Here is a 12,701-nt window from a genome sequence, read left to right on the forward strand (position 1 = left end):
TTGTTCTCTGTCAACATCTTCCATTGCCTTCTTAAAGGTTAATAGATCCTCTAAACCATCATCTTGTATGATGTTTTAAGTTTCTGTTAAACCCATGTAGCATTCAGGTTGTTGGATAACCCTCCCACTACGACGAGGCATTCTCAACTCTTGGGATGGACGTGACGGGACAACAACCGTTGTTGATGGACCAGCTTGATCAACAACTCTTGTTGATCTTTTTGTAGTATCTTTAGACAGTTCTTGTAATATTAGTTTACTGCGAGGTAGATGATTTTTAATATGATCATCTTCCAAGAATGTTGCATTTTTTGATACAAATACTTTATCTTATTGGGGATCATAAAAGTATCCTCCTTTTGTTTCCATGGGATATCCTTTAGCGACACCAGGGAGAGCAATTTTAGGGAGAGCGATGCCAGTAAGATTTAAACAGAATGTATTTTTACATTTTTTTTCTGAAGGAGTTTACTAATTTAATTTTTTAATAAATGCAGGAGTGATTTAAGATGGCTACACATTTCAGAATAGCTGAAGGTGACAGATTTCCCGGTCAAGTAACCAGCTTGGCCCACATTGCCAATGCAAACAAGATTGTCAAAGAGAAGCTCACGCCAACGCACTTGGCCATGTTCAAGAGAACAATTTTTGGGCGATTTGTTGACGTTGATATGATGTTCAACAGCCCTCCATCACATGTTACTCAGAGAAGTGAAGAGGACAACTGTATTTTTTATTCTTTGTAAAAACATTCATTTATTTTTTATGTATGTAAAAACATTCATTGTATAATTGAACATATATTTTTTATAAAAAAGTTCAAAGTTCAAAATTCAGTATCAGAATTTTATCAGAACACTTGGCTACTGCTCTTTTCATTGTATAATTGAATTTTATCAGTATCAGAATAGAGCACATCCAAAACCAATTATACAACACATCCAATTGGAAGAACATTCATTATATAATCTTTGTTTGTTATCCATTTTGTTTCAAGTATGTGTTCTGTAAAAACATTCATTGTATAATTGGTTTTGGATGTGTTCTGCTACTGCTCTTATCAGTATCAGAATTTTATCAGAACATGTAAGTTCAAAGTTCAAAGTTCAACATCAGAATTTTATCAGAACATGCATAATTGAGCTTAGAACATTATGTGGTTCAAGGTTCAAAGTGGATTGAGAGAGCGAGATGTTGAGAGAAAGCGAGATTGTAAGAGAGAGCGAGATGTTTAGAAAGAACGAGATTGTAAGAGAGAGTGAGATGTTCAGAGAGAGCGAGATTGAGAGAGCGAGATGTTCAAAGAGAGCGAGATTGAGAGAGTATGAATTATCCATTTTGTTACAAGTGTGAGGATTTAGAGAGTATGAAGTCATTGTAACAAAATATGGATGTAGTTTGGAAGCTTCTCAAGGAGATTTGCCCGTGTTTCTCAAAGTCATCCTAAACACATCATAATTTTAACATCCTACCTATTGTGACATTCAAGTTGATTGAAAACAAAATAATGATCAGAAAACAGACATGAAAGTTTTGATCGGGCAGGTAATAGCTTTACCACATGAAGTCTCGAATGAATAATGCTCGTGGAAGCACAAGACCATTTCCAATCAGGGCAAGAAGCATTGTGAGAGCTGATAAGCCTTTAATGTTATCAGGATTCAAATAATTAGTCTACTGAACAAATAGCATATGATGGTTAGTGTTAAAATAAAGATGAAGATATATACTTTTATCATTCTAAGAGTTCAAACAGGATAAATACCATTTGCGAAACAGGCATCCACATAAAGAGGAGGGTTGCTGTCCATCCTGATAATGCTCCAACAACTTTCACACCTTTCTCAAGAAGTTTTCCTGCTCGTGCCTGTAAATCTTACAAGGACACTTTTAAGGGATGTTGAACTAGATCGTAATCTTGGTTTTGGTTTTTAGCAACACCATGAGGAAAGATAGTAATCTTGGTTTCAGATCTCAATTTCACACTATCCCATTTAATAACTATATACATCTAAGAAAAGTCGTTGTCCAGAAGAATTTGGTCCAATTTTTACATCATCATTGAAAGACATTCAATCCTCAAAACATGAGATTTCTGTGCTGACATATTTCATTAAAAGATTAGCAAATGCAAGAAAAAAACAAAATATAGGCAAGAAAAAATCTACCAAAGCAACTGCTAGCAGTGCTGCAACCAAAGCAGTTACTCCAGGCAAGATACTATTCGGTATGAATGGAACAAAAGTAGACCACATAACCTGCAAAAAAGAAAAAATTGCAAAACCAAAATTCCATCTCTTTGAGATAAATTTTACTATTAAATGTTATCATCTCTTGAATGAAGCTGGGGCTAGAAGAGAGATTACCTGGGGGAGAATAGAAAATCCACCAACAGTGATAAAGTCTTCCCAAAATTTCAAGATTTGTATAGAAAGAACATTAAAGTAATTCATAAAGTTTATAAGAAGACCAGAAGCCACAACAGCCGGCGTGGCTGCAAAATAAGGCAGGGGCATTGCCCCTGCTATTGCAAGCTGGGCAAAAACTATATATGTTGTTACATATATCTCAATCTTCATGTGTAAAAACAATGACTTCATACTCTCTCAATCCTCATACTTGTAACAAAATGGATAATCCATACTCTCTCAATCTCGCTCTCTCTCACAATCTCGCTCTTCTTGAACATCTCGCTCTCTAAATCTTGCTCTCTCTGAACATCTCGCTCTCTAAATCTTGCTCTCTCTAAACATCTTGCTCTCTCTTACAATCTCGCTCTCAAACTCGCTCTCTCTTACAATCTCGTTCTCTCTTACAATCTCGTTCTCTCAATCTCGCTCTCTCTCATAATCTCGCTCTCTCTCAACATCTCACTCTCTCAATCTTTGAACTTGAACCTTGAACCATATAATGTTCTAAGCTCAATTATGCATGTTCTGATAAAATTCTGATATTGAACTTTGACCTTTGAACTTACATATTCTGATAAAATTCTGATACTGATAAGAGCAGTAGCAGAACACATCCAAAACCAATTATACAATGAATGTTTTTACAGAACACATACTTGAAACAATGAATGTTCTTTCAATTGGATGTGTTGTATAATTGGTTTTGAATGTGCTCTGTTCTGATACTGATAAAATTCAATTATACAATGAAAAGAGAACTAGCCAGGTGTTCTGATAAAATTCTGATACTGAACTTTGAACTTTGAACTTTTTCATAAAAAATATATGTTCAATTATACAATGAATGTTTTTACATACATAAAAAATAAATGAATGTTTTTACAAAGAATAAAAAATACAGTTGTCCTCTTCACTTCTCTGAGCAACATGTGATGGAGGGCTGTTGAACACCATATCAACGTTAACAAATCGCCCAAAAATTGTTCTCTTGAACATGGCCAAGTGCGTTGGCGTGAGCTTCTCTTTGACAATCTTGTTTGCATTGGCAATGTGGGCCAAGCTGGTTACTTGATTGGGAAATCTGTCACCTTCAGCTATTCTGAAACGTGTAGCCATCTTAAATCATTCCTGCATTTATTAAAAAATTCAATCAGTAAACTCCTTCAGAAAAAAAATGTAAAAAAACATTCTGTTTAAATCTCGCTAAAATGGATCTCACTGGCATCGCTCTCGCTAGAATGGCTCTCGCTGGCATCGCTCTCGCTAGAATGGCTCTCGCTAGTGTCGCTCTCTCTCACAATCTCGCTCTCTCCGGTGTCGCTCTCTCTTATCTCCCTCACTTTCTCTCTTTTTACTCGTCTTCAACCACATAACACATCGAAAACCAGAAAAACAAACAAAAAAACCATAGGTTCACTTATCTCTCCGGTGTCGCTCTCTCCGGCGTCGCTCTACCGATTTCACTCTCACTTATCTCGCTCACAAACTCTTTCTACGCATCTTCAACCACAGAACACATCCAAAACAAAAAAAAAAAACAAAACAAAACAAAAAAACCATATTGAAAGAAAGATTTACCAATAATATTCGATTGAAAGCTAGAAGTAGAATCGTTTGCAAGCCGGAAATAGTTTTTTTTTGTTTATGAGCAATACAACCTTACCTTGGAAAATTTGAATGAATAATAGTTTAGTTTTTGTGGGTTTTCTCAGTAAAAAGGTAAGAACACGAAGTAAGGGCAAATTAAGTAATTTGGTAGGGCGATGACGTCAGTAGAGGGTCAATTGACATTATTTTTGAAAAAATGGTCATTTGACATTTTGGGCCCAATTTTTGGGTCATCCGTACAATTTTCCCTAAAATTAGACCTTCAAACTTACATAAATGTAAAATTATAACAATTATATAAGTTTGACGGTTCAATTTTCATCATTTAGAGTCTAATTTCTACAACAATTGTAAATTGGAAGTCCAATTTTAACACATATATAAGTTTGAGGGCTCAATTTTTGTACTTGAAAATTTGAAGATATAACATTTAGGGAAAAATACCTTTTTAGTCCCCAAGTTTTTTTTTGGAATAGGTGTGTTTGGTCCCTGAAGTTTTATATTAATCATTTTAGTCTTTAAGTTTTCAACAATAGGTTTAAAAGGTCCTTTTCGTTAACAGAATTGTTTAAATTAACAGAGATGTCCAAATAGATTATTTAAATATTGATGTGGTTTGCTGTCTAAGTTGATTATTTGGATTTAAATTTGTCTCATGATGTTCGTCTCTTGAAGTAACTTCATGAGATGAACTTCACGAGACAAAAAATAGAAATGACGTGAAATTGAGTTTGTTGAGTTCATTTCTCATGAAATTCATCTCGTGAAGTTCGTATAGTGAAGTTACTTCATGAGACAAATTTAAATCCAAATCATCAACTTAATTAGTAAGTCACATCAATATTTAAATAATCTAGTTGGATAGATCTATTAATTTAAACAGTTATGCTGTAAAGAGAACCTTTTAAACAAACGCCAACCTAATAAATTAGAAAAAAAAAAGTGATAGACTTTGTGCAATCTTCTTCTTCTTCTTTTTTTTCCTTCTTTCCCTTGGAAAACTTTTCAAAGTTATCCATTATTTATTAATTTGTTTGACTCAAATTACAACATATTATTTTTCGTGGTTTAAAAAATTATTTGACTCCTAGAAAAAACGTAACTGGATTTTGTGTTGTTTGTTTTTTTTCTTTTGATCCTCACTATGTGATCTATTGAGGAAAAAAGAATTGTCAAGGTAAGAAACGACAAATATTAATTTCAAAATTCAAACGAAATTCATGGCATTATGTATATAAATGTTATTCTGTGACTAGAATCCAATAATATAAATTCTCATAAGAATATATTTTCATGATATTAAAATAGGAAAAATACATTTTTTCTAAAGATTTCCACTCTTTGATTTCATTTGATCTTATTTTTTAAGATTTTTATATTTTTAACCTTAATTATCTTTTAAATAAATCTCCACATTCCATCTCTAGATTAGTGTATATTAATTAATTTAGATCAATTATGAAATAAAAATTTAAAAAAGTAAATATTAATTAATAAAAAATGAGATTAAAAATATAAATCTTGAAATCAAAATTGAATTGAAATAAATTTTAAGAATAAAATTTTAATATTTTAAAACCTACGACTAAATTGAAATTAAACTTAAAAGCTAAAAAAAGGTAACATTTGAACAAATAATTAAACGCAAAATTTAAGAATATTGTCTATTAAATGTGATTCAGCTGTACATTATCAAGCGGTGGATTTTGTTTTTTAAAAAACGCAAAATTTAAGAATGTTGTCTATTAAATGTGATTCAGCTGTACATTATCAAGCGGTGGATTTTGTTTTTTAAAAAATAAATAAAAATAACTATAATAAATGTGATAATGACAGTGATTGTGTCAAATAATATAGAGCAAGTTGTTGCAAATTCCAAACCTCATTCCTTGGCCATCTTGTCTTCAACCTTCCTTATAGAAGAAAAGATGGTCTAGAAAGAACAAATACTTTTAATTGTGTTGAGAATCGATATCAAATATATATTAGATATGAATATATCATATACGTGATAGATACATGTCTGATATGTGATTTAAAGTTTCTGATTTTTTTAATTTTTAAAATTTTTAGATATGTGAATGAGATACACTGAGTCTTTTTTTGCCTTCTGCTTAAAAAGCCCAACCCATAATCCATTTTATTTGAGTGTGTGTTTCGAAATGATTTTAAAATCATCAAAATCACTTTTCATTCTTAAAATCACTCGAAAACACACTTTTAATTATTCAAAATTAATTTAGTTTTCAATTTTACAATGCAATTTTCATATCATCAAAATTAGTTTTGAATGATTAAGTATGTCTCATGGTGATTTTGAAAATGAAAGAAAGTGATTTTAACCATTTTAAAATCACTCTCAAACATAAAAGATCACTTGAATCGAGCAATCCAAAACAAAATAAATTAAAAATGATAAAAATGTAAAAAGTTAAAAGAAAAACATGAAATGTCATTAAATCTTCATTCTTCTCTTCGCTCTAACCACCACTCAACGTTATTGGATTTTTTTTTTCAAGTTTTCACTCTTGAATCTATTTTAATCTAACTTAAAATAAGTATTATAACAATTAATCGGGCATTATCATATATATACACATATATAACGTATCTTCAACATATCCATGTCTTAGCTTTTTAGAAATTAACGATATGAAAATTATAATTACACTATAATCTTTTAAACACGAATCATAGAACTCTTAGTCGTTAACACAATGTATCTGTTCGCACGAGGTTTCCGAAGAAACGTGTTTCGGAGAGTTGAACTTGAGTTGGTGTTGATATTGAAGTTGATTTGATGCGAAGTGGTTCGATCTCTAATACCTGATCCTCTAATTCTCTCTCAGTTGGGTGTATGTGCTTGACTTGAAGAAGAAAAACACCGAATGTTCAAGTCTTTGGGAGTCTTCTGTTGATGAATTCTCTCTTGGCTCTCTAAATGTAGAAAATAGAACTTCTAGATTTATAGGGTTCTCAGGTGGGCTTCGCGGGCTTGGGCTTGGTTGGTCCATGGGTCTGGCTTTTGGGCCCAATTAGTTGGTTTTGGACCTGATTTAAAATTTGGGTCCAATTCTTTTTTTTTTTTTTTTTTTTTTTTCTTTAAACTCAAATAATAATATCAAATTGAACCAAATTAATCTCATCTGATTCAACCGTGTGCCGTCATCGAAATTTGTCTTCAATTCAATTCGGGACATATGTCAACTTCTAATTGGACCCAAATTTAATGGTGTAGAATTTTGTCATTAATTTAGTAAACGACGTGGCAATTTGTGATTGGTCCAAAATTCCTCATTCAACAAATGCTCCCTTTCGATGAGTGGATGAATCTAAAAAAATATAAAGTTGGAATCAAAATCCAAATACATTTATAACTATGAATTTAGTACATAAGTTTAACTTGAATTTGGGATAAAATTTGGAATATGCCCAAATTTTAATTTGAGATTTTATCCCTAATAATTTGGCTTGAGATAAAAGTCTGGTGATTTGGTGATTTAGATTTAGGATAAAATTTGGAATATGCCCAAATTTTAATTTGAAATTTTATCCCTAATAATTTGGCTTGAGGATAAAAGTCGGTTGATTTGGATTTTGGGATAAAATTTGAAATACGTCCAAATTTTAATTTGAGATTTTATTTATAATTTAATCTCAATGTTGAATCATTTGATTTTGAATAAAATTTGGAATATGGCCAAATTTTAATTTGTGATTTTATCCACAATTGAAATTTGATTTTGAATAAAATTTAGAATAAGTCCAAATCTTAGTTAAAGGTAAATTTAAGGACAAAATCTAATAAAATCAAATTAGATAGGAAATTTGTTCAATTTAATTTAAAATTAGGATAGAATCAAATTAGGAAATCTAATAAAGAAAATCTAATATTTTGAATCAAATCTTTATTTGATTTGGATTTCCTAATTTTTTATGGAACCTAATAACCTCTATAAATACTAAATAGAACCCCAAACCCTTTTATTATCCTCATCCCTTTCTCTTCTTCTAATCTTTCCTTTCTCTCTTTTTCCTCTTTTTCTTTCAATTGTTTTTCAACACTTTTTTCCACATGTTTTTTTTTTTTTTTATTTCTTCTTCTTCTTCTTCTTCTTTTTTTCATAAGATTTATTTTATTTTATTACTATTATTTCCTTTATTTTTTTATTTTTACTAACTCGCCCCCTTACTATTTTTTTGTAGGAGTAACAGCGCAACCAAAGGAGCACAACAAAACAATTTTTTTTAAATCTCACCGACCCGTCTTTGGTGCACATAAGGACGACCTTGGTATAGTCTATCTATTGTATGCTTGTTCATGCTTCCTGATTTTCATGGGGGACACGCAAAGGCTTATGACCCCCTCATTCGATCACCAACTACCTTGCAGCACCATTCGTGCATCCTGATCGTCATGGAAGGGGCCCTGCCAAGGCTTACAGCTCTCCTATGCTATCACCCTAGGGAGGATCCCAAAAAGGTCTACCTTGTAGCACCGTTTGCATATCTTGATCATCGTGGGAGGGGCTCGCCAAGGCTTACAACTCTCCCATTCGATCACCCTAGGGAGGATCCCGATATGGTCTGTCTTGTGGCGCCGTTCGTGCATCCTGATCGTCATGGGAGAGGCCCTGCAAAGGCTTATAGCTCTCTCATGCTATCACTCTAGGGAGGATCCTGAAAAGGTCTACCTTGTAGCACTGTTCGAATATCATGATCGTCATGGGAGGGGCCCCGCCAAGGCTTATAGCTCTCCCATGCTATCACTTTAGGGAGGATCCCGATAAGGTCTGCCTTGTAGCACCGTTCGTGCATCCTGGTCGTCATGGGAGGGCCTCGCCAAGGCTTACAACTTTCCCATTCGATCACCCTAGGGAGGATCTCGATAAGGTTTTCCTTATGGGCCGTTCTGCATCCTAATCGTCATGGGAGGGGCCGCCAAGCTTTACAGCTCTTCCCATTCGATATCACCCTAAGGAGGATCCCGAAAATGCCTTATCTTGTAGCACCATTCGTATATCCTAATCGTCGTGGGAGGGGTCCCGCCAAGGCTTACAACTCTCTTATTCGATTACCTTAGGGAGGATCCCGATAAGGTCTATCTTGTGGCGCCGTTTGTGTATCCCGATCATCATGGGAAGGGTCCCGCTAAGGTTTACAGCTCTCCCATGCTATCACCTTAGGGAGGATCTCGAAAATATCTACCTTGTAGCACCGTTTGCATATCCTGATCGTCGTGGGAGGGGCCCCACCAAGGCTTACAGCTCTCTCATGCGATCATCCTAGAGAGGATCCCGAAAAGGTCTACTTTGTAGCACCGTTCGCATATCTTGATTGTTGTGGGAAGGGCCCTGCCAAGGCTTACCGCTCTCCCATGAAATCACCCTAGGGAGGATCCCGAAAAGGTCTACCTTATCTCGCCTGCTCTTGCATCCTGATTGTCATGGGAGAGGCCCCGCAAAGGCTTATAACTCTCCTATTCGATCACCCTAGGGAGGATCCCAGAAAGGTCTGCCTTATTATGTTACTCCTTGATCAAAATTTGAAGATAAGGGAAATATGTCATCGAGTATTGAAGATGAGGCGGATATGCCATCAAACTTTGAAGATGAGAAGAATATGCCATCAAGCTTTTGAGCAGAGTCAGGTTGACTAGAGTCGATCTCACATATAAGGCGGAACTAGACGGACCACAGTTGTCCTTGCATATGAGGTGGAGTCGGATGGACCAGAGTTGTCCTTGCATATGAGGTGGAGTCGGATGGACCAGAGTTGTCCTCGCATATGAGGTAGAGCTAGGCAAACCAAACTTGATCTTGCATATGAGGTGGAATCACACCCATATTTTTGGAGAGGAAGTGAAGCTACACCAACATTTTGGATAAAGGGTGAAGTTGTACCAATATTTTGAAGAGGAAATGAAACCGCACAATGACTTTGGAGATGGTGTGAAGCCGCGCCATTAGTTTGGAGATGAAGTGAAATCACGCCATCGATTTGGAGACGAAACGAAGCCATGCCACAACTTTGGAGATGAAGCAAAGTTGCACCAACATTTTGGAGAAGAAACGAAACCGCACAACTTTGAAGATGAAGCAAAGTCGCGCTATTATTTTGGAGATGAAGGGAAGCCACTCCACAACTTTGGAGATGAAACGAAGTTGTGTCATGATTTTGTAGACCGAGTTATTGAAGATGAAGTCGAGCCATGCACACCGACCTTTGAGCTTGAAGATGGAGCCGAGCCATGCACACCGACCTTGAACTTGAAAACGGAGCGGAACCATGCACACCGACCTTGAACTTGAAGACGGAAGTGGGGTTCTGCACGCCAATCTTAAACTTGAAGATGGAACAGCATCGATGGATCCTATGAACTTGAAGATGGAAAAGTATTGACGAGACCTTCACGTTTGAGTTCGACAAAGCATCGACAAATCCTCCGCATTTGAGTTTGACAAAGCATCGGTGAATCCTCTGCACTTGAGCTTGAAGAATCAGTGAATCCTTCGCATTTGAGCTTGAAGCATCGGAAACTCCTTTGCCACTTGAGTTTGACGAAGCATTATGAAATCTTCACATTGAGGCTCGACTGTCGCGACTTTTGAAGCTTGAACCGTGGCATTTGCAAAGCCTCCAGACTGAGCATGAAGATGAAGATTCAATGAAGCCTCTAAACTTGAAGAAATGGAAGAGCATCAATGAGGTCTCTAAACTTAAAGATGGAGGATGGATCTAAGTTGATTTAAAAGTGGAAGCGAAACGCATTCCAAGTGTGTTGCCTTTTATTTACTGTGTTGGCCCCTACGAGGGATGAACATACTTCAATCCATTGTGTTTCCCCCAATAGGGATGAACATCTTCAATCTGGAGTTGTCATTCTTTAACGGGGTGATCAACGTCAATCTGATATCATACTTAGGCTAGTTGTTGGTACCTTTTTGATTGGGCTAACTTAAATTTCTTTAAGTTTCCTTCGTAACCTTTAAAGAAAGGGATCAAATCTTTCATGATGGTAGTTCAAGGTTTTTTTTTTTTTTTTTTTTTTTTTTTTTTTTTTTAAATGAACTGAACTTGAAGTTTCTTTCAAGCTGCCTACATACCCTTCATAATGATAGGGATCAAGTCATAATGTAGTTTCAAAAAGAATGTTTTTTTTATGCGCGACTGAGCTTAAATTTCTTTAAGTTGCCTATGTATCGTTTATAATAACAGGGATCAAGTCGTAATGTAGTTCGTACAAAGGTTTTTTTTTTTAACATTTGTTAAGCATAAAACTTCTTGAGAAGCTTGTCGTTGATTGAGCCAATTCTTAGCCCACCTTGATCAACTATCTTGTACGCTTCATTTGTGTAGACTTCTTTGATGACGTAGGGCCCATCCCATTTAGGTGTAAACTTATTCCCCGTATGTCTTGTCGTGATAATTGGTCTCCTTACGACAAGCATTAGATCACCAACTTAAAAGGACTGAGGCTTTACATGCTTATCGAAGGCTTTAGACATTCTCGACTGGTAATATTCCAATGCTTGTTGAGTTTCTAATCGTTTTTCATCTAGTGCTTCCAACTCTTGGAGCCCCAGTTTGGCATTGTCCTCTGTAGTCATCCCTTCTTGCACCGCCATTCTTAGCGATGGAATTTCTATTTCCAAAGGAAGGACAGCTTCTATCCATAAACGAGAGGGTACGGGGTGACTTCTTTAGGGGTATGGTGAGTGGTGCGATAAGCCCACAACACTTCATCGATCTTCTCCTGCCAATCTCTCTTCGACTTGGAAACAATTTTCTTCAGCAGGTTGCACAATGTCTTGTTAAATGCCTCTGCCAACCCGTTTGCGGCAACATTATACATGGATGACTTGTATTGCTTGAATTTGAATTTTTCACACAACCTGTCCATCAAACTGTTGGAGAATTGTCTCCCGTTATCTGTCACAATCCAATGGGGAATACCGTACTGATAAATGATATGAGTGCGAATAAAATCCACCACGTTTTCTTTCTTAGCTTCCCTTAGAGCGACAGCCTCAGCCCATCTTGAAAAGTAGTCAGTGGCTGCAAGGATGTAGGAGTGCGCTATTGACAACTTGGATGTTATAGGGCCGACCAAATCAAGCCCCCATGCTTCGAAAGGCCACAAGGCTATGGTCGGATGCAGAGGCTCAGGCGGTTGTTGAATGAAATTTGCGTGATATTGACAGGCTTCACACTTCTTTTCATAATCCATCGAGTCCTGGATCATTCCCAGCCAATAATAACCCATTCTTTTCATTTGGAATTGTAGCTTTAGTCTAGCTTGATGCGTGCCGCATACGCTTGAGTGTGCTTCCTCCAAAACCTTCGTTAACTCTTATTTATTGAGGCATCGAAGGAAAAATCCTTCAAGGGATCGACGATATAGGACCCCTTTGTAGTAAATGAAATGTGCGGCCCTCCTTCGAACCTTGGTTTTACGATGGGGGTCATCTGGGAGCCTTCCATGCTCAAGGTAATCTATGATGGGCTACCGCCAGTCTTCCTCGTCAGTTAAGTAAACTGATATCACATTCATTTCCCCATATGCAGTCCCGACCGGAGGTACAACCCATCTCCACTAAAGCGATATATTAAGGGGCACATTATCCAGGACCATTAAGATAGTGGCTAGGTTTGCCAAGGCATCCGCTTTCTTGTTCTCCG

At 36.1% G+C, this 12,701-nt stretch overlaps 2 protein-coding genes across 2 annotated transcripts; both read right to left on the reverse strand.

The window, feature by feature from the left end:
- Nucleotides 1-1,735: 1,735 nt before the first annotated feature.
- Nucleotides 1,736-3,527, reverse strand: LOC120088200 (maltose excess protein 1-like, chloroplastic). Its single transcript, XM_039045325.1, has 4 exons — nt 3,311-3,527; nt 2,367-2,545; nt 2,169-2,258; nt 1,736-1,867 (listed from the first exon to the last, which is right to left on the reverse strand). Exons 1-4 carry the CDS (start codon nt 3,525-3,527, stop codon nt 1,736-1,738), a joined length of 618 nt encoding a protein of 205 aa, XP_038901253.1.
- Nucleotides 3,528-11,688: 8,161 nt separating this feature from the next.
- LOC120088202 lies at nt 11,689-12,249 on the reverse strand. The gene has a single exon (XM_039045326.1). It carries the CDS (start codon nt 12,247-12,249, stop codon nt 11,689-11,691), a length of 561 nt encoding a protein of 186 aa, XP_038901254.1.
- Between the last annotated feature and the right edge of the window lie 452 nt (nt 12,250-12,701).

This window comes from Benincasa hispida, chromosome 10, assembly GCF_009727055.1.
Source record: "Benincasa hispida cultivar B227 chromosome 10, ASM972705v1, whole genome shotgun sequence".
NCBI classification, from domain to species: Eukaryota; Viridiplantae; Streptophyta; class Magnoliopsida; order Cucurbitales; family Cucurbitaceae; genus Benincasa; species Benincasa hispida.